Source organism: Callorhinus ursinus, unplaced genomic scaffold, assembly GCF_003265705.2.
Source record: "Callorhinus ursinus isolate GAN/ISIS: 27379988/994484 unplaced genomic scaffold, GSC_fseal_2.0 scaffold41, whole genome shotgun sequence".
Taxonomy (NCBI): domain Eukaryota; kingdom Metazoa; phylum Chordata; class Mammalia; order Carnivora; family Otariidae; genus Callorhinus; species Callorhinus ursinus.
The window spans coordinates 8,793,445-8,815,540 of NW_027397103.1; the positions used below are offsets into that span (position 1 = coordinate 8,793,445).

Genomic DNA, 22,096 nt, shown 5'->3' on the forward strand with positions numbered 1-22,096 from the left:
TGACTTATTTCACTCAGCATAACACCCTCCAGTTCCATCCACGTGGTTGCAAATGGCAAGATCTCATTCCTTTTGGCTATCTTGTTTCTTTTTGATATGGCTAGCAACAGGCCTCTTACAACCTCTGTATACCGTTTTGGTTTTGACAGCCTTAAAAAAAAATTTTTTTTTTTTTAGGATTTTACTTATTTATCTGAGAGAGCGTGCGTGATAGCAAGAGAGAACACCAACAGAGGGGAGAAAGAGAAGTTGGCTCCCTGCTGAGCAAGGAGCCCGATGCTGGCTCTATCCCAGGATCCTGGGATCATGACTGGAGCTGAAGGCAGACGCTCAACTGATTGAGCCACCCAGATACCCTCCAAAAACTTTTTCTTAAACATCTGGGAAATTGCCAAAAAAAAACCAAACAAACCAGAATTGCATAATGAATCCCTATGTATCCATCACCAACTTCAGTTTTCAACTCATGGCCAGTCTTGTTTCAGCTATAACTGCTGCTTCTCTCCCATATTATTTTGAAGTAAATCCATGACACATCACTTTTTAACATAGCATTATATTAGTTTCAGGTGTACAATACAGTGAGCGATTCAACAATTCCATACATCACCTGGTGCTCATCACAATCACCATCACCTATTTAACCTAACCCCCACGCTCCTCCCCTTTGGTAACCATCAGTTCTCTATAATTAAGAGTCTTTCTTGATTTGTCTCATTTTTTTCCCCTTTTCTAGTTTTGTTTTTCAGTTCCACATGAGTGAAATCGTGTGGTATTTGTCTTTCTCTGACTTACTTCACTTATACTCTCTAGCTCCATCGATGTTGGCAAGATTTCATTCTTTTTTATGGCTGAATAATATTCCATTGTATATATACACCACCTTTTCTTTTTCCATTCATCAATCAATGGACAGTTGGGCTGCTTCCATAATTTGGCTATTGTAAATAATGCTGCTGTAAACACAGCGGTGTATGTAGCCCCTTGAATTAGTATTTTTGTATTCTTTGGATAAGTACCCAGTAGTGTGATTCCTGGATTATAGGATAGTTCTTTTTTAAACTTTTTTTTGAAGTGCCTCCATACTCTTTTCCACAGTGGCTGTGCCAGTTTGCATTCCCACCAACAGTGCAGGAGGGTTCCTTTTTCTCCACATCTCTGCCGATACCTGTTGTTTTCTTGGCTTGTTGATTTTAGCCATTCTGACAGGTGTGAGGTGATAACTCCTTGTAGTTTTGATTTGCATTTCCCCAAGGAACATCTTTTCATGTGTCTGTTGGCCATCTGCAGGCTGTCTTGGGAGAAATGTCTCTTCATGTCTACTGTCCATTTTTAATTTATTTTTGGGGGGATACTGAGTTTCATAAGTTCTACATATATATGTTTATATATTTTGAGTACGAATCCTTTATTGGATATGTCCTTTGCAAATACCTTCTCACATTCCATAGTTGCCTTTTAGTTTTGTTTCCTTCGTTGTGCAACAGCTTTTTATTTTGATGTATCCCTTAAGTCCCAATATCCCAATAGTTGATTATTGCTAGAAAGAAGTTGCTGTGGCCAGTGTCAAAGGAGGTAGTGCCAATGCACTCTTCTGGGATTTTTATGGTTTCAGGTCTCACATTTAGGTCTTTAATCCATTTTGAATTTATTTTTGTGTATGGTGTAAGAAAGTGGTCCAGTTTCCTTTTGCATGTTGCTGTCCAGTTTTCCTAATATCATTTGTTGAGACTGTCTTTTTCCCTTTGGATATTCTTTTATGCTTTGTCAAAGATTAATTGACCATATAGCTGTGGGTTTATTTCTGGGTTTTCTATTCTGTTCCATTGATCTTTGTGTCTATTTTTGTGCTAGTACCATACTGTTTTGATTACTAGAGCTTTGTAGTATAATTTGAAGTGGAGAATTGTGATCCTCCAGCTTTGCTTTTCTTCTTCAAGGTTGCTTTGGCTATGTGAGGTCTTTTGTGTTTCCATACAAATTTTAGAATTGTTCTAGTTCTGTGAAAAATGCTGTTGGTATTTTGATAGGGATTGCATTAAATGTGTAGTTTTGGTAGGACAGGCATTTTAACAATATTTGTTCTAACAGTCCATGAGCATGGGATGTCTTTCCATGATCTATCTCTTTATTCATAAATATGTCAACATTTATCTAAAAGATAAGGACTTCTTTAAAAATCATAACCACAAAAGTATTTCATATCTTTAAAAATTAATTCCTTTAAATTATACAAGTAGTTTTCAAATTTCCAGTTGTCTTATAATTGTGCTAATATTTTTTAAAGGTTGTTTGAATCAGGATCTAAGTAAGATACACACACTGAGATTGGTTGATTTTTTTTTTTTTTTTAAACTGTGTTTCCTTTCTATCTCTTTTCTTGCCCCTCCTGCCTTACAGTTTATTTGAAGAAACTTTGTTCTTCTGGACCATGGTTTGATCAGATTTAAGTTTGATTTTTTTTTTTTTTGGTAAGACTGCTTCACAGGGGGTGGTGTATGTTTTCATCAGTAGGCATGTAATATCTGCTGCTTATGATGTTTGCAGCTACTAAAGCCCAAATGCCTAGATTTATTCTGTCATATCTTCATTAGCTGGAACGCTTCTGTAAAGGGAACTTTTCTTTCCTCAACTGTTTGCTTATCTAGGTGTACAGTTCATATGAGAAAGGCGGGATAAATGACTCTACCTGTATTAACCACTTTTCAAAATGAGTTGGTTTGCCAACATCATCGAATGGTGATTTTTTTTCTTTCTCTTATTATAAGCTTGTGGGTTTAAATGTATTTTTTCTTTTTTTTTTGATGTGTTTCTGCCCATTGAAGTTGTTTTTTTTTTTTTAAAGATTTATTTATTTGGGAGAGCGAGAAAGAGAGAGAGTACACGAGAGAGGGAGGGTCAGAGGGAGAAGCAGGCTCCTCGCCGAGCAGGGAGCCCAATGCGGGACTCGATCCCGGGACTCCGGGATCATGACCTGAGCCGAAGGCAGTCGCTTAACCAACTGAGCCACCCAGGCACCCGAAGTTCTTGTTCTTATTGATAAGGCAAAGTCATTGTTTCTCAAAGTACAGTTTTTCCAAAGATAGGTGAATGACCAATAAGCCCATGAAAGATGCTTAACACCATTAGCCAGCAGGGAAATGCAAATCAAAACCACGAGTTACCATTTCACGCCCACTTGGATGGCTCTAATCAAAAGACAGATAATAACAAGTGTTAGCAATGATGTGGAAAACTGAAATCTTCATACAGTGCTGCTGGGAATGTAAAATGGTGCAGCCACCTTGGAGAACAGTTTAACAGTTCCTCCCTAGGGTGAACAGAGTTACCATATGACTCAGCAGTTTTCACTGTTAGGTTTTTATCTCTCGTGTTTATATACTGTGTCCACACAAAAACTTAAATGTTCATAGAAGCATTATTCGTAACAGCCAAAAAGTGGAAACTCCAGAGTCCCATCAACCAGTGAATGGATAAATCAGATGTGGTCTATCCATAAAATGGAATATCATTCAGCAATGAACAGGAATGAAGTGCTGATGCATGCTACAACATGGACAAATCTTGAAAACAATGCTAAGTGAAAGAGGGTATTCACAAAATACCACACATAGCAGGATTCCACTTCTATTTAATGTGAAGAATAGGTGACTTTATAGAGTAAGTTAGTGATTGCTTAGGGCTAAGAGATTTGGGGGAAAATGAGAGATTACTAATGGGTACAGAGTTTCTTTTGAAGGTGATGGAAGTATTCTAAAATTGTGGTAATGACTGCACAACTCCGAATATACCAGAAGCCATTGAATTTTGCACTTTAAGTGGATGAATTTTATGGTGTGTGAATTAAATTACAATAAACCTTTTATAAAAATTATTTTTGAAGACTACCCATAATTACCCAGAGAGCCTGCCTCAGATGTAGATTCCAGGGCACATCTTAGACTTTTCCAAAGTCTTTGTAAGTGGATCCCAATAATTTTTTTTTTTTTTTTAAGTAAATACATCCAGGGGCACCTGGGTGGCTCAGATGGTTAAATGTCTGCCTTCAGCTCAGATCATGGTCCGGGATCGAGTCCCGCATCGGGCTCCCTGCTCCTTGGGAGCCTGCTTCTCCCTCTGCCTCTCTCTCTTTCATGAATAAATAAATAAAATCTTAAGAATACTTAAAAAAAAAAGTAAATACATCCAAGAGTTGTGATTCACACTGTTTTGAATTACTATCAAAGTTCTTTGTTATGCTGTACATCCCAGTAATTCCCTATTTTTGTGGCTTCTAGAGCAATAAAGTCTTCCTTTTCCACATGACAGCCCTTTAATTTTATGAAGCTTGCTCCCCCTTCCAACTCCTCCCTTGCAGGCCACACATCCCTAGTTCCTTAACCATTTCTCATGTGACATGATTGCCAGATTAGTCAAATCACCCTCTTTTGGACTCATACTAGTCTGCTAATGACTTCTTAAAATGAGGTACTCTGAACTGAACAGGATATTCCAGTTATAGTTTGACCATTGCAGAATATAAATGGGATTATTACCTCCCTTGCTCCTGACACTGGAAATCTTCTAATGCGTTTTAAGATTGCATTAGCATTTTTTAAAACAGTGTTGGCCCAGACAAAGCATGTGTTTAATTCCATGCCTCCTTTCCCCCATTCCCAACACTCCCAGTTTTTATCTAGTCAGGACTTCCTTCTTTCAGGGTTATATGAAAAAATTTCCTTTCTTGATGGTGATCTGGTCTAAAATAAGGAAGTCCTAACAGTTGTTTAGCAGTTTTAGCTTTTTCAGAGCACTCCCTGAACATGTGTTTTGACCTTAGCTGTGTAAATGGAGGTGGGTGTTTGGCCTCATTTTTACAGATGTAGAAACACAGACTGAGTGAGTTTAAGTGAAATACCTAAGGGGAAATTGTTACTTGCAGAGTCTGGGCTGGAACCTAGTTTCCCTTAACTCAGTGGTTTGAAATCTTGACCACGCATTGCTTTCACTTATGGAGTGGAAAAAAAGCCTGGGTCCCATCCCTAGGTATTCTGAGTTAATGTGACTGGAGCGGGGCCCACTCATTAGTATTGTTTTAAAAAGCTCCCAAAACAATTTATTTTTTTAAGATTTTATTTATTTGACAGACACAGCAAGAGAGGGAACACAAGCAGGGGGAGTGGGAAAGGGAGAAGCAGGCTTCCCGCTTAGCAGGGAGCCTGATGCGGGGCTCCATCCCAGGGCCCTGGGACGCTTAACAACTGAGCCACCCAGGCACCCCTCCCAAAACAATTTAAATGTGCAGCCAGGGTTGAGAACCACGGCTCTAACTTGTATTCTGGTGTTCCCTCCTTCCATTACATGTGTTTTCTTCATCTGATTAAAAGGCTCTTATGTGGAAGAGGAAGAATTTTCTTATTGCTCCAGAAGGCAGATTTATAATTAGTCCAGCTGAAAGAGGGTTACTTAGATGTATAGTGGTGGGAACCAGATGTACATCCAAAGAGAATTCTTGGAATTTATGTATCTTATTAATTTAACAAACATTTATGTGCCACACTGTGCTAAGCTCTGTTGGTACAAACGTGAATAAGCTATGGTTTTCCCCCTTTTTAGTACTCAGTTGAAAGAGGGGACAGATTGTAAACAAACAACATAGCGTGGTGTTACACATATTAGAGTTACACGGTTTCCTTCTTTGTTACATTTTTCTATTTAAAAACCAGTGTTTGGGGTACCTGGGTGGCTCAGTCGTTAAGCGTCTTGCCTTCGGCTCAGGTCATGATCCCAGGGTCCTGGGATGGAGCCCTGCATCGGGCTCCCTGCTCCTTGGGAGCCTGCTTCTCCCTCTCCCACTCCCCCTGCTTGTGTTCCTTCTCTCACTGTGTCTCTGTCAAATAAATAAATAAAAAATAAAACCCAGTATTTTTTGTTTACTAAAATGTATTTATGCTAAGGGTTTGAATATATCACGGTATGGTAATTGTTAAGTATGTGAAGTAAGCAGTTAACAAAGTTCATCTCTTCAGAGAGATTTTCCTTTACTCCTAATGAATCATTGATCCATTCCTATTGTGAAATAGACACATTTTTCCTTATAGTTTGTAGTGGATCCTCTGATAGAGGTATGTGCTGGATACTCTGGAAACACATAGAAGCTAATTTTGGAAAGGAGAGGAGTGAGAGAGTAAGGAAATCAGAATTTTTCAAAAGTAGGTAGTAGAGCTGAATTTTGAAAGTTAAGAGGTGGGCTGAATGGGGTGAACATTTAGGCAAAAACGCCAGGAGATGGAAAAAAATAGGACCCTGGTCATGGGGACATGACAAAAGATGAAAACTGGATGGGGCCAGGTTAAGATGGAACTTTCATGCAAGAAGAATTGGAAAAGTGATTTCTTAGATATTGAGTCCTCAAAAGTTTTTGTTTTTAAGTAATCTCTACGCCCAACATGGGGCTCGAACTCACAACCCCGAGTTCAAGAGTCACATGCTCCACCAACTCAGCCATCCAGGTGCCCTGAGTCCTCACAGTTCTGACAGTTCTGCCATCTGTGGGCGAGATCACTGAGTGCTGGAGCAGGTTTTACAGGGTTGATCCAAAGCAGAAAAATCTGGGAACTAGTCAGGGGCCATTCTAGTTAAGGCACCAAGCTAGGGGCTAAAACTCATGAATTAAACTGTGAAACTTAATCGTGTTATCAGTTAAGTAAAAGACCCTTTTTAAAAATAGGAGATGTTGAAAGACAATTCAGATGAACCCGTATTTCCAGGATTGGATAAGGATATGCAGCTTCAGGGTTTAATTTAATTGATAAGTGATCCACTCTTGATTTAGCCTTTCATATTAGAGATAGAATTCCATCCTTCCATTCACAATTCATTTACTTGGTACAGTTGAGATCTTACATTCTGTAAATTACCATATGCAACTCAATTTGGCCATGATTGCCATCTTCATAATGTGAAAAAAGTAGGAAAACTTATAGAAGGGTTTAAAAATTCACTCTAACATTTGAGAGGATTTCAGTATTCTCTAGCCTTTCCTGAAAAAGTTTTGTTTGCAAGTCTGGCCAGTTGATCTGCTTTGAAATAATAATCCACGTATAAATTCCTTTTATGCTGACAGGTACATATAATGAATTGGTTAATGTACCATACTAGGGAGTACAGTAATGTAATTCATCTGTTTGGAGCTTGAGTGATCCCGAGTATTAGTATATGTGCTGCCGAGGTGGGCACAGTCCTGGGTTTTAAGTATCCTTTCTTCTTGGAGAGTGAAAGCTTTTATTGTTCATTCATAGCTCCCAATATCTGTGGTCTTCCCCATCCCACCATTCAGTCTTCCCTCCTAACCAGGAATCTAACCAGCCCTATGTTATTTGCTGCCAAAGTGCAACAGATGGAACTAGTCAGTGGATTTAAGGACAGCATATCCTGTGGTACTGTGATGAATTTTTTGTCAGATGTCCCTTCCCCCCATTTAAAATCTATCAATTGTGTCACCATTTGTTTGACTAGTTATTTAAAGATAGCGTTTGCTTTTGAAAAATATCCCCTTTAGTTATGATTGCTTAAATATGAACTATTTAACTTGTCATCACTGTTTTTTTGATGTTTAATTGATTTATTTTTATTTTTTAAATATTTTATTCATTCATTTTTAATTTTTTATCTTTTTATTGTTATGTTAATCACCATACATTACATCATTAGTTTTTTTTTTAAATGATTTATTTACATGAGGGGGAAAGGAAGGGAGAGAGAGAGGGGAAGGGAGGAAGAGGGAGAGAAGGGAAGGGAGGGGCAGAGGGAGAGAGAGTCTCAAGCAGACAAGCTGAAGAACTGAAAATGACGATGATCCAGTAAGTGTTTCACAAGAATGAGTTCAATATCAAAGGATTAGGAAGTCCCTTAAAAATACTGATGAAGCCATCATCCATTTTTGCAAAAAAGGACATCCTAATTTATGACTGCATTGCAAAAATTCAACATAAGGGATGTCACAGCATGTAAGACTGCAAATTACAGTTTGGCCACTATAAATAATGGTGCAGTGAACACGGGGTGGGGGGGGTGTGCGTGTATCTTTTCAACTTAGTGTTTTCAGTTTTTTTTTCAGGTAAATACCTAGAAGTGGAATTGCTGGATTATAGGGTAGTTCTTTTTAAAAAGTTTTGAGGAACCTCCGTACTGTTTTCCATGGTGGCTGCACCAGTTTGTATTCCCTCCAACAGCGCACAAGGGCTCCCTTTTTTCCACATCCTCGCCAACACTTGTTTCTTGCCTGTCCATTCTGTCAGGTATGAGGTGGTGAAATGTTTATTTAAATCTTTTGCGTCTTTAGAAATTGGATGACCTGTTTTCTTTTTATTGAGTTTTTAGACTTTTTAAAAATTTTTTATTGTTATGTTAATCACCATATATTACATAATTTGTTTTGGTGTAGTGTTCCATGATTCATTGTTTGTTCATAACACCCAGTGCTCCATGCAGAATGTGCCCTCTTTAATACCCATCACCAGGCTAACCCATCCCCCTACCCTCCTCCCCTCTAGAAACCTCAGTTTGTTTTTCAGAGTCCATCGTCTCTCATGGTTCGTCTCCCCCTCTGACTTACTCCCCTTCATTCTTCCCCTCCTGCTATCTTCTTCTTCTTCTTTTTTCTTAACATATGTTGCATTATTTGTTTCAGAAGTACAGATCTGTGATTCAACAGTCTTGCACAATTCACAGCGCTCACCATAGCACCTACCCTCCCCAATGTCTATCACCCAGCCACCCCATCCCTCCCACCCCCCATCACTCCAGCAACCCTCAGTTTGTTTCCTGAGATTAAGAATTCCTCGTATCAGTGAGGTCATATGATACATGTCTTTCTCTGATTGACTTATTTCACTCAGCATAACACCCTCCAGTTCCATCCACGTGGTTGCAAATGGCAAGACCTCATTCCTTTTGATGGCTGCATAATATTCCATTGTGTATATATACCACATCTTCTTTATCCATTCATCAGTCTATGGACATCTTGGCTCTTTCCACAGTTTGGCTATTGTGGACATTGCTTCTATAAACATTGGGGTGCACGTACCCCTTCGGATCCCTACATTTGTATGTTTGTGGTAAATACCCAGTAGTGCAATTGCTGGATTGTATGGTAGCTCTATTTTCAATTGTTTGAGGAACCTCCATACTGTTTTCCAGAGGGGTTGCACCAGCTTGCATTCCCACCAACAGCGTAGGAGGGTTCCCCTTTCTCCGCATCCCCGCCAACATCTGTCGTTTCCTGACTTGTTAATTTTAGCCATTCTGACTGGTGTGAGGTGGTATCTCATTGAGGTTTTGATTTGGATTTCCCTGATGCCGAGTGATGTTGAGGACTTTTTCATGTGTCTGTTGGCCATTTGGATGTCTTCTTTGGAAAAATGTTCATGTCTTCTGCCCATTTCTTGATTGGATTATTCTTTGGGTGTTGAGTTTGATAAGTTCTTTATAGATTTTGGATACTAGCCCTTTATCTGATATGTCATTTGCAAATATTTTCTCCCATTCTGTCAGTTGTCTTGGTTTTGTGGACTGTTTCTTTTGCTGTGCAAAAGCTTTTTATCTTGATGAAATCCCAATAGTTCATTTTTGCCCTTGCTTCCCTTGCCTGTGGCGATGTTTCTAGGAAGAAGTTGCTGCGGCTGAGGTCGAAAAGGTGGCTACCTGTGTTCTCCTTTAGGATTTTGATGGACTCCTGTCTCACGTTTAGGTGTTTCAACCATTTGGAGTCTATTTTTGTGTGTGGTGTGAGGAAATGGTCCAGTTTCATTCTTCTGCATGTGGCTGTCCAATTTTCCCAACACCATTTGTTGAAGAGACTGTCTTTTTTCCACTGGACATTCTTTCCTGCTTTGTCAAAAATGAGTTGACCATAGAGTTGAGGGTCCATTTCTGGGCTCTCTATTCTGTTGCATTGATCTGTGTGTCTGTTTTTGTGCCAGTACCATACTGTCTTGATGATGACAGCTTTGTAATAGAGCTGGAAGTCCGGAATTGTGATGCCACCAGCTTTGCTTTTCTTTTGCAATATTCCTCTGGCTATTCGGGGTCTCTTCTGGTTCCATACAAATTTTAGGATTATTCCATTTCTTTGAAAAAAGTGGATGGTATTTTGATGGGGATTGCATTGAATGTGTAGATTGCTCTAGGTAGCATTGACATCTTCACAATGTTTGTTCTTCCAATCCATGAGCATGGAATGTTTTTCCATTTCTTTGTGTCTTCTTCAATTTCTTTCATGAGTATTTTATAGTTTTCTGAGTACAGATCCTTTGCCTCTTTGGTTAAATTTATTCCTAGGTATCTTATGGTTTTGGGTGCAATTGTAAATGGGATTGACTCCTTGATTTGTCTCTCTTCTGTCTTGTTGGTGTATAGGAATGCCACTGATTTCTGTGCATTGATTTTTATATCCTGCTACTTGACTGAATTCCTGTATGAGTTCTAGCAGTTTTGGGGTGGAGTCTTTTGGGTTTTCCACATACAGTATCATATCATCTGCAAAGAGTGAGAGTTTGACTTCCTCTTTGCCAATTTGGATGCCTTTGATTTCTTTTTGTTGTCTGATTGCTGTGGCTAGGACTTCTAATACTATGTTGAATAGCAGTGGTGAGAGTGGACATCCCTGCCGCGTTCCTGACCTTAGGGGGAAAAGCTCTCAGCTTTTCCCCATTGAGAATGATATTTGCTGTAGGTTTTTCATAGATTGCTTTTATGATATTGAGGTATGTACCCTCTATCTCTATACTCTGAAGAGTTTTGATCAAGAAAGGATGCTGTACTTTGATCACTGTTTTTTTTTAATAGAGAAAAATCTGTGTTTCTTTTACCACAAATACTAATGACATTTCAAATTGAACAAGTATGTTTTACATAGTCCTACTTATAGGGCATATATAATTTTTCTTTGGTTTTAACTTTAAGTTATTGCATAATTTCCATTGTCATGTTTTAATTGAACACTTCCTATTTATTTATTAAAGATTTCGTTTGTTTGACAGAGACAGCACAAGCAGGGGGGAGTGGGAGAGGGAGAAGCAGGCTCCCCTCTGAGCAGGGAGCCTGATGCGGGGCTCGATCCCAGGACTTTGGGATCATGACCTTTGCCACCCAGGCGCCCCTTCCCTTCTATTTTTTTAAATTTTTATTTAAGATTTTATTTTTTTAAGTAATCTCCACACCCAACGTGGGGCTTGAACTTAGAGTCCCAAGATCAAGAATCACATGCTGTACCGACTGAGCCAGCCAGGTGCCCCTGAACACTTCCTTTTTAGATATTGCGATTGCTTCTACTTTCTCCACTATAATAAAACTTCAGTGCATTTATTTCTGAAATTGTTTTTAGGTTAAATTCTTAGAAAGATGCCCTAATCTTTTCTGTTAATTATTGGTTTAGTTAATTTTTTTATTTGTAACATTCTCTACTACTTCAAAAGCCTCTCTGTGCTTTTTCTCACTATGACAATTACTTGAAATGGTGTTGACATTTCACATTTCACATCATGGCTGGCGGGTGCATGCTCTTGTATTTTTCCACATGGAAAATGGAAAGAAATTGGCTGAAATGAGCTGATCCTCTATAACTGCTCTTACGTCAAATATTGGAGTCTTGTTCAAAGCCAGATTTGGCTGGCAAAGAATATTTTGCGTACCTTCTGTTAGACTTTCCAGAATGATTGCTGTTGTCTTAGCTTAAACTTGTGTGTCATATGAGAAAAATTAATGCAACGCATTACTTTGAAAGTTCTTCCTTTCATTGGGTGACTTCATTATCACTGAAGTACAGTTAGTGACCCTTCCTTCTGATTAAGGATGATGGGGATCTTCCCTTCCTTAAATAGTTTTCCCCCTTTTTAAAGAGAAATGTATTCATTTTCTAATGACATTCTGGTCTTTTTATCTTCTTTAAGAGCAGTTACTGAGAGCAGTGGTTTTATGAGGATCTGAGACAAATCCATTTAATATTCATAAGTACCAGAATAGATCCTTCATAGCTGACGTACTAAAACTCAAAGGTATGATGTCTTTATGAAATGATTTTTGGCCATGACCTTCAATCTTAGAATTCGGAAAAGCAGCAGTGTGAAGTGCACAGTTCTTAGTTTTCATGAGGGGCCATTGGAATGGATAATGCTGAGTAATCTAATGGATTTCTGAAAGCATAGTGTGCCTTAGATACTGCTAAATCAATAAACATAAGTCACTTAAGTGTGTATATCATATAATATTTGGTTAATTATAACTCAGATCTTTTCAGAACATTTGTCTTTCAAGTGGAATGCCAAAATATAACTGAAGTACTTATAAAAATAGAATCATAAGGAAAGTGCAGAAGTATACTATATAGTGTTGTGTTTTTTTGTGTGTTTTTTTTCCCAGCTAGTCTTAATGTTTGGAGTTAGCTATAGATTCAGTCATAAACATCATTATATGAACCATGAATTAACACATTTTAGAACCACTTATCTTTAAGATTGATAAAAGGAAATCGGTGGGTTTAATGTTACTGAGTTGTTCTTTGATTCTTGGGTCTAATAAAAGTCTATTGAATTTTTTAGTAGTTGCTTCATGTAATCTAAGTAGATAATCAGTGTACCATAAATAAAATGTGTGGAACACATATGTGTTTCATATGTATTTTATTTCATATGTATCTTATATCAAAGTTGTATTGGGTGAAAATCACAAAACCAATACTGGAAAGCTCTTAAAACAAAATTTGTTTTAGATGTTCATAACTAGGAAGACAAAGTTTTGTGTTTTTTTTTTTAATTTTTATTTTATTTGAGAGAGCATGACAGAGAGAGCATGGCCGGGGGCGGGGTGTGGAGGGAGACGCAGGCTCCCCGTTGAGCAGGGAGCCTGATACAGGACTTGATTTCAGGACCCTGGGATCATGACTCAAGCCGAAGGCAGACGGTCAGCCGACTGAGCCACCCAGGCGCCCCTTAATTTTTTTAACAACATTAAAATCATCTCAGTCTTTAGTTGTTTTTTAATGGTGGAGGCTAATTTTTGAGGGGAGATCCTAGAAGGAAAAAAAAAAGGCAGTCTAGCTTCCTTGGATATTGATTACAGCTTCAAGGTAGATGGTTGCCCTTGAAATGTGATCTTTTTTTTTTTTTTTTTAAGGAACTTGAGTTATTTTATCTGCTGCCATGTGAAAAATAATCAAAAGGGTGATTTGTGTTTGAATCCAGTTAAAAGGTAGGAAAATACAGTTTGGTATGACTTGATTATAAAAGACCATTTAAACGTTGTTGTATTAAAAACTAAAAATGGCCCTAGTTTTTAATTTTAATATGACTTGCAATATAGCTTTACCCAATGGTACCTAGTTGAATACAGATACAGCCTGGTTGGAATTTTTTTCCTTTTGTTTAAAAATTATACAGTTAAATTGACCTTTTTAAGGGGTTTACTGTTGTATGAATTTAACACACCTATAGATTCACGTCCACACCACCACCACCAGGATACAGAACAGTTTCTTCATTCCAAAAACCTTCTTCATACTATAGCAACATTAGTCCTACCCTGCCTGTTCCCCTAACCTCTGACAATCACTGATCTCTTCTCCATCACCAGAGTTTTATTCTGTTTTTTCCAGAAAGCCCTAAACGGAATCCTACAGATGCAACCTTTTGAAATTGGCTGCTTTCCTTCAACTCAATGCCATTGAAATTCATTGAAGTTGTGTGTTTCAATGGTTCTTTTCTTCTTATTGCTAAGTTGTTGTTTGAAATCTTACAGCATTTGGATGTTACTTCTGATAGTCTGGTACTGAAATTCGAATTGTTTATCTTTTTCCTTTTTTTTTTTTAACACTGAACAGGTTTTTCAAATAAAGTACATTTTTTTTCTAAAGATTTTACTTATTTATTTAATCGACAGAGAGAGGCCGTGAGAGAGGGAACACTAGCAGGGGGAGGGTCAGAGGGAGAAGCAGGCTCCCCCTGAGCAGGGAGCCCGATGCGGGGCTCGATCCCAGGACCCTGAGATCATGACCTGAGCTGAAGGCAGTCGCTTAACCAACTGAGCCACCCAGGTGCCCCTAAAGTACATTTTTTGAATTGGAATTATTTATTTATAAGTAGACTCCACACCCACCGTGGGGCTTGAACTCATGACCCTGAGATCAAGTTGCACACTCTACCGACTGAGCCAGTGGGTGCCCCAGAATTTGTTGTTTAAACAACATTTTTTCAGTTCAGTGACTTGCACATATAGCTAAGCAAGGCAGTTACAGTGTTTACATTGTTCTGGAAGTTCTTGTTGTTTTATTGGGCTAACAGTTTTTAAGGGCAAAATTTGAAGTAGTAAAAGTATTTTGCAGGTTTCTCAGAGAAATAAAGTGATCTATAACCTTTTAAAATGTCAGTGCCAATGACGTGACAGAATTTTCTTTGCTTTTATTTCAAGCCTCTTCTCACCCTGACTTTCTGGTCTACTGAGAACCAGATACCCCTGGCGCCTGATAGTCTGTTTTAATGTGCTTGCCCCTAGAGTGCCCTCCTTTGTTGCTTGCAATAGTCTGTTCATTTTAACCTAGTTGAAGTTCTGTGCATAAACTTTTTGCATCATAAAGTTAAATTCCTTATCTTGATAGCTGGTTCCTTTCTTAGGATTAAGGATTTAATGGTTTTATTCCCCTAGCTGCTGAAAGTCTAGGGGCCTCCTGGTAATTGTATGTTTTGGCAAGAAAATAGTAGTGATTCCTCTATCAGTATGAACTGAATAAATCTATACCATGTCACCAATTGAAATAATGGATTAACAGTAGTAAGAATGGAGTGTTCTTCAGAATCAAAGAACAATACAGTATCAATCATTTATGAGTAGATATATTCGATTCTGAAGATAAAGTTTTGTTCTTTTCACTTATAATCCACCTGGTAATGAGAGTTAGAGACTTACATTTAACTCCAAAGCATTTAATAAGGACCTATACCTCAATTTTCTAAAATAAATTACTTGAATTAATTTCTGACTTCCACACTTAACTGTTTTTATGATTTGGCTTCTTTGACTTAGGTCTGATATTACTTTTAATTGGAGCACTAGCAGAAACACCACGGGAAAAAAAATCTCCAGCAAATACCTGGCTTTACAGCACATAGTTTCATATTTGGCCCCAATTAAGCTGATTTATGTGGACCATTTTTAGATGCCATTGGATATATTTGCATCCATAGATGAAAGCCATGGTGAAAACAGTACCTACCAGCTTCTTTGTTTCTTCCCTTAGATTTTAACATTTGAGACCAAGAACCCGACAGAATTAGCTGAACGTCTGCGCTCTGTTTGTGGGAATCAGAGCAATGCCTACGCACGCCTGCTGGAATACCGCCTGAATGCCTTACGAGGACTGTGGAATGCCCAGCGCCAGCTGGCCTTGGAGGAACAGCATGAACGAGAAAGTTCGGGTGATGAGGAAACATTGGCTCTGCTCAAACGCCAGGGCTTGTTGCAGCAACCCGAGCAAGCTCCCTTCACGTCCCGGATGGGGCTCCTGCTGGTCTTCCCCCTTATTCAGTCCCAGAGCAGAACGGACCCCTCTCTCTGTAACATAACTGCTGAGGTGCTATTGAACTGCCTTCGTGACTGCCAGCCTTTGAGCCTGACCAAGGAGCCTGCTGACTGTCTCAATGGAATCGAAACGTTGCTGTGCTCTTGGCTAGAGGACCCTGCTGACACCAGCCGACACATCCCACATAAGCAAAAAGAAAATGCCGCTGCTGCTCTGGTGGCTTTGGCCTGTGCCAGGTAAGGACCAGCAGAGGTACTACTTGGTAGCCTTGCGACGGCTGCTGCCGGTGGGGGTTGGGGGGGGTGGCTGGTGAGTGAGAGGCAAGCATATGTGATGGAAGTCTTAACATCCAGTAGTCCTTCTTTGTTGGCAGTATTGAATTTCACAGCCTCAACAGTGCATAAGATACTTTCACCAAAACTTGGCACCAGGACCCTGAGCTGGAGCCTAAGTTCAAGTGTTTGCTGTTTGCCATCCTGTGATAAAGCTGAAGGAGCTTAAAAAGGAGAGCCAACCCTTGCTGTTATTTACTCACCCCCTAGATGACTAGTGCTTTAGGTCCAGCAGTTAGTGGAGGTTGGTATATCTGTATTTCTCCTGAAAGGATGGTCAGAAAATTGATAGGGCTGTTAATTTTTTTTCATGGATGTCTTACAAGGAGTGTTTCAGCAAGTGCGTGGGTTATTACCTGGACTCAGTCACGCTGGCTTGGTCACAAATTATATTTCTGGACCATGATGCTTGCCTCCATTAATTTAACTGAAAAATCTCTCTGTATATGTCCAGATTTAATAGTGTGCCATCCTTTGTAAGCAGAGGTTATTGATCTAATACCAGTAGGAAACGTTGGAGTTACTTTTCCAGGAGAGGGTCTCTACATTCTCTTGCCCAGTAACCTGTATGATCATTGGCACAATTTTGTGAGAAAAAGGTTCACTGCCCTTGCTTGCCTCTAAGCTAGTTGTCTAGAGACCAATTAGGACCGAGGTCTGACAGATTAGTGTCACTAAATGTCACTAATCTGTGCTTCTCCCTTCAGAGTTCTTCCCTTTTTTTTTTTTTTTTAAGCAAAATGTATGTGGGAAAATTCTTCTTGGAAGATTATGAAGTTCTTGGTTGTAAGACTTCTTCCCCTATTTTTATGGTTTCAAAGTTGACCTTCAAATGGTTGAATCTCAAGCTATTTTTAAGGCAAAATGGCACCAGTATTTACTGTCAGTTTCTTTGCCCTGAGCAAACTGTCATAGCCTAGTTTTAGATCTCTGAAGACTGGTCGATTGTGGAAATCCTGACATGAGCTTAAATCTGGAGACATTACTGGGTAGCACTGAAATAAGTTTTTCTGGAAAGGCTTTATATTAGATTGATAGTTTGCATTTGTAGAAGACCATTTCAAACCCTCAGTAGACTTGTCATTAATACAAAAATCCCATTAATACAAATATTGGGGGGCACCTGGGTGGCTCAGTCGATTGGGCATCCGACTCTTGATTTTTGGCTCAGATCATGGTCTCAGGGTTGTGAGATCGAGGCCCATGTCACGGTTCCATGCTCAGTGGGGAGTCTGCTTAAGATTGTCTCTCTCTCTCTCTCCCTTTGCCCTCCCCTCCCCCCTTGCATGCGAGCGCATTTTCTCTTTCAAATAGATGAATCTTTTTTATTTTTATTTACTTTTTAAAAAGATTTTATTTGATAGGGCTTGAGAGAACACAAACAGGGGGAATGGCAGAGGGAGAGGAAGAAGCAGGCTCCCCACTGAGCAGGGAGCCTGATGTGGTGCTCTATCCCAGGACTCTGGGATCATGACCTGAGCAAAGGCAGACGCTTAACCTACTGAGCCACCCAGGCATCCCTAAATCTTTTTTAAAAATCCCATTTTGAGAAAATTTAAAAATTTTTAAAAAATATTTAGAGAGCAAGACCGTGAACAGAGGGAAGGACAGAGGGAGAGGGAACCTCTGAAGCAAACTCCTTGCTGAGTGCCAAGCCCGACATGGGGCTCAATCCCATGACTGTGAGATCATGACCCGAGCCAAAATCAAGAATCAGACACTTAACCAACTGAGCCACCCAGGCACCCTGAAAATTTGCTTCTAGATAGGATTGCCTTTAGACAAATTTGGAATGTTAGGGAATAATCAACTTAGTTTTAACCATTTTCATTTATTGAACATGGAGTGAAAAAACTTATTGTGCCCACATTCAATCTGATAGTTACTGAAATTGTTTCATGTGCTTGAGATTCCAAATTCCATTCAGAAATGTTGAAATGAATGTTTTTATTTTCTTCTTGGTGTTTTTTGTTTTGTGTTTAAAGATGGTTCCTACATTGTATTGCTAATATTGTCACCTCATTCTGGACTTTCTTTACCTCCAGAAGTCCTAAGCTTTTCAGTTGGGTCATCTACTTTAATGAGGTTATTAGGGACAAACTTTTGAGATTGATGCTTTTAAAGACAAAACATTTTCAAAAAATTATTTTGAATATGCTTATTTGTTAAACCAATTTATTCAGTATCTTTGCCAGGAACCTTGCTGATTCTTAGGAATATAGTGATTCATGGTTTCAAACCTTGCAGTTGAATGGACTCAGGCTGATTCACTTTGTAAATAATTATTTCTCACTGTGTGCAAGGTACTCTTCTAGGCAGTGGGGATACAATAGTGAGCATGATGGTTGGTCCCTCAAATTGCAAAGTTGACCTGAATAAGATAACTTCAGAGGGATATTCACTTATAAAAAGACCTACCAGGATATTTTGATAGAGAATGACGAAGTGGAGGGTGGGACAGAATTAACTGGAGATACTAGGGAAGGCCTTACTGAAGAGGTGACCATTGAACAGAGGGCAGGATGAGGAGAAAGAGCGAGCCAGACATCAAAGAGTCAGTGATAGTGTGTTCTGGTCAAGAAGAGTAGCTAGTAGCACAACTCGGATGCTCTTTCTGTGCTTGGGGTAGCTGAGGGGGGCAGCGAAGTAAACCGGGAGCTGGAATGCAGTGGTAGAGAAAAGGGGCAGGAGAGGAGCTTGGCAGGGCTCAGGTCATGTAGGGGCTTAGGAGCCATGGAAGGAGTTTGGATTTTATTCTGAAAATGTGATTCAGTCTGGCAGGTTATTACCTGTTCCAGTGTGCTTTTGCCCCTTTAACCTCACTGTATGCCAGGGAGATAGCCCTGTTGGACAGATGAAGAAGCACAAATCCATAGGAATTAGGTGACAGTGTTGAGATGGTGTAGCTGGTGAGCGGCCTGACTCCCAACTTGAGCTTTTAGACCCTATCTGCTGCTTTCCTGCTTTATACTGTTCTTTAGTCTTGATTTTTGAACACCAGAGGTAGTGAAGGGGGCAATTAAGAGGACTTCAAGCCTACTCAGTCCAGTGTCAGGTATTCCATATCTTTTGGGGTTGAGGCATATGACACCTAGCAATTAAAGCCTTGGCTAAGCGAATAAGGCAGTGATCTGAAGTCAGCCTATCTGATACAGGTGATCATTTAGTTCAGGAAATGTTCTGTGGTGATTTATACTAGGGATCTGGCCAGGTAAGTCCTGTGCATCTTAAAAGCACCTTCTTTTAGATCCTGTTGACCACATTCTAGATTTCCCAGAATCTTGAGCCTTGGGAACCAAAAGGAAATTGGGTAGTGGTGAGCTCTGCAAGCATTATAGTCACATACTTCACAGCAAGGGAAGCAGAAGAAACACACCTCTAAGCACAAAATATTTATTTCAGGGGCGCCTGGCTGGCTCAGTCGGTAGAGTGTGTGACTCGAACTCAGGCTCGTGAGTTTGAGCCCCACATTGGGTAGACTTAATAAAAAATACATTATTTGAATGTATTCCTTTGCAGTCATATTTAATGTGATAGAGCCTGGGGAGATGTTATGTGAAATGGACGAACTTAGAGGTGCCTGGGTGGCTCAGTCAGTCATCTGCCTTCAGCTCAGGTCATGATCTCTGGGTCCTGGGATTGGGCCCCACATCGGGCTTCCTGCTCAGTAGGGAGTCTGCTTCTCTCTCTTTCTCTCAAATAAAATCTTAAAAAAACCCCAAAAAACCAAAAACAAAACTTAATGATATTTAAAAATGAAGTCTGGAAACACTGTTAGACTTTAAGTATAATCCTGTTCTATAAAATCTCTCTTCTAGACTGGAAAAGGACTTCATAAAATGGTACTGAAGCATAATAGCCACGTTTTTTGTTTGAGCCTTAGGTTTTGAACATTTATTTTGGGAGTAAATTGTTTACCTTTACAAATGCAGGGAGAACATCCTAATTGGCATAATTGGTGCTGTTCACATAGTAACTTTTTGTATGAGCCAGTGGTAATCTGTAAGAATCCAGTATATTTGGCACAATAGGTCTTATCTGCAGAAGCGGATAGACCCCTTTTGGGACCCTCTCATGTGGTTAATAAAATTAACCTTGTTTGGCTTTTCAATTTTGATGACTTTTCTGTTCCCTCCTCTTATTTTTAGGGGATCATTGAAAACTTTTGTCCATACGGTCCATCTGTTACAGAAACAGACTGATCTGGGGTCCCTGCCTGTAGCTGATGTACTATATAGGTAAGCTATCACTTTGGATCCTTATCTCCCCCACACACATAAGGGAGATTTGTGCATAAAGCCTTTTAAAAAGTAGATTGCTAAACTCATCAATGAATGATTCATATTTTAAAATTAGTATATTCATCTTAAGAATTTTGTTTGTGTCATCTTCCTTCTTTGAAAGTGTTCCTAGCGTATGCTAATTCTCATTTTTTTTATTTTGTGGGTTTTTAAGAAAAATGTAATAGCTTATAATGAATTCTTAGGGATTTTAAGGTATGTTAAGGTATAAAGGAGAAACTGAAAATCATTCATAATCTCATTATCAAAAGATAACCTCTCCTAATGTTTTGATATATGTGCTTCCTAATTCATACCCTACCCCCGATGCATGTATATATAAAACCTATACATTTTACACACAGCTGTACTTTATTATGACATTTCTGTAAGCACTGCTTTGTAATTTTTAAATTTAAAAACATGAATAGTTTTTCCAGATGCATATTTACATAAACCTATTTTAGTTGTCTGCTCTGTAAGATGACTTTCATTTTCTTGCTGAAATGGATGGTCTCAGTGTGTTTATGATTCTCCCATCTCCCCATTTTTAGGCTGTTGCTTTTGGAAGGGGGGCCTGGATCCCCCTCCTGTTTGCTCGGTGGCAAACACATAGTATCATGGGGGTATGAAGACATGTTGCCTGCACCAGATAGCAACACTGGCTCCAGTTCTGAAAATAAAGGTAATGTAGGGGCTTTTGCTCCTGTGATTGAAATGAAGATGTGAAAAGAGTGGTTTTAGATCATTGTGGTAAATGATTTAGATAGAACTGTGTTCCTTTTAATTAAAAGTGCTAGGTTCCTATACAGTATGTTCATTGTCTGCTTTATCAGTAGAAGTGTAAAAACTGATACTCAGTGAGGTAAGAAAATGGATAGGTTTTGCTATCACAAGGAAAAGGTATCATCCATATACTTTAGCCTAGGAGGCATGAATTACTTAAGTTGACTCCTGGGTATTTGTGTTTGAGCCTGGGAGCCTCAAGTTGAATTTTTTTATCTGTGAACAGAATATCTAGTCTTGCTGCCTGAGCCTGATGCTGTTTCCTTTAGTAATTTATTAGTGTTTTTGATGAACCCTCCCATCCTAAACCCCCACCCCCCCAAAAAAAGAGAGAGAGACATTGTTCAAAGGAACATGAATCAAATATCTCCTTTAACAAAATGGTCTGGATTAAAATGTTTTTACACTTTCACGAGAATTCCATATCAGTTTATTCTGATTTCTGTGAAAACGGCAGCAGCTCTCTTAAGTGACCTTCACTTGCCTGGCCTGTGGGATGGAGGAGGCCTCTCCATGTCGCGTGGTCGACGTACTGAGTGGTGCCACGGCCCCGCAGGCCAGCCTCTTCTAGACCGTATGTGCACTGCCACTCCTACCTGCGGGGTTGCAGGCTTGCCAAGAGTCCACCCTGTTCGCAAACCTGTTTGCTGTTGTAAACTGGTATCATGACTATATCATTAAACATTATATAACTGATGAAATAGGAATTTAAAACACCCCAGGAAATTGTTTCTAAAACATTCAGTTTTCTTATGGAAAGACTCAAAGTGAATCTCTAAGAAATTGACGTTAATTAGGTATGGGATTCAGAGCCTACTCTGCCCACCCTTTCATTTAGAACCCTTGGTGAAGGCAGACTTCTGGGGCAACCAGAAGGGCATGGGGTGCAGTCTAAGCAGCAGGCCACCTGTGCACCTTTCATCCCGGGGCCTGTGTCTGTTCATGTCACTGTTGTAACAAATAGGTGAACTGGTAAGAGGAATAGGCAAGACTTTTGGCTATGACGCAACTAAAGCCCATGGGAGAAGCAAAAAAGCCTGCAATACCCAAGAAGTTCTTAACAGAGGCTGAAATTGACATCTTTAAACAAAACCAAACCCTCTTTGTTTTCTCCCTTTTACTTTCTTTAATATATCTCCCTTGGA

The 22,096-nt window shown here is 39.4% G+C and overlaps 1 protein-coding gene across 12 annotated transcripts in view; it reads left to right on the plus strand.

The window, feature by feature from the left end:
- Positions 1 to 22,096, plus strand: part of HECTD4 (HECT domain E3 ubiquitin protein ligase 4) — a 184,685-nt gene that overhangs the window by 38,154 nt on the left and 124,435 nt on the right. For all 12 annotated transcript variants that reach the window (XM_073881102.1, XM_073881107.1, XM_073881104.1 and 9 more), the window contains exons 2-4: positions 15,272 to 15,789; positions 20,034 to 20,123; positions 20,720 to 20,850. In XM_073881102.1, coding sequence (XP_073737203.1) covers positions 15,272 to 15,789; positions 20,034 to 20,123; positions 20,720 to 20,850 — 739 coding nt within the window. The remainder of the gene's footprint in view (positions 1 to 15,271; positions 15,790 to 20,033; positions 20,124 to 20,719; positions 20,851 to 22,096) is intronic.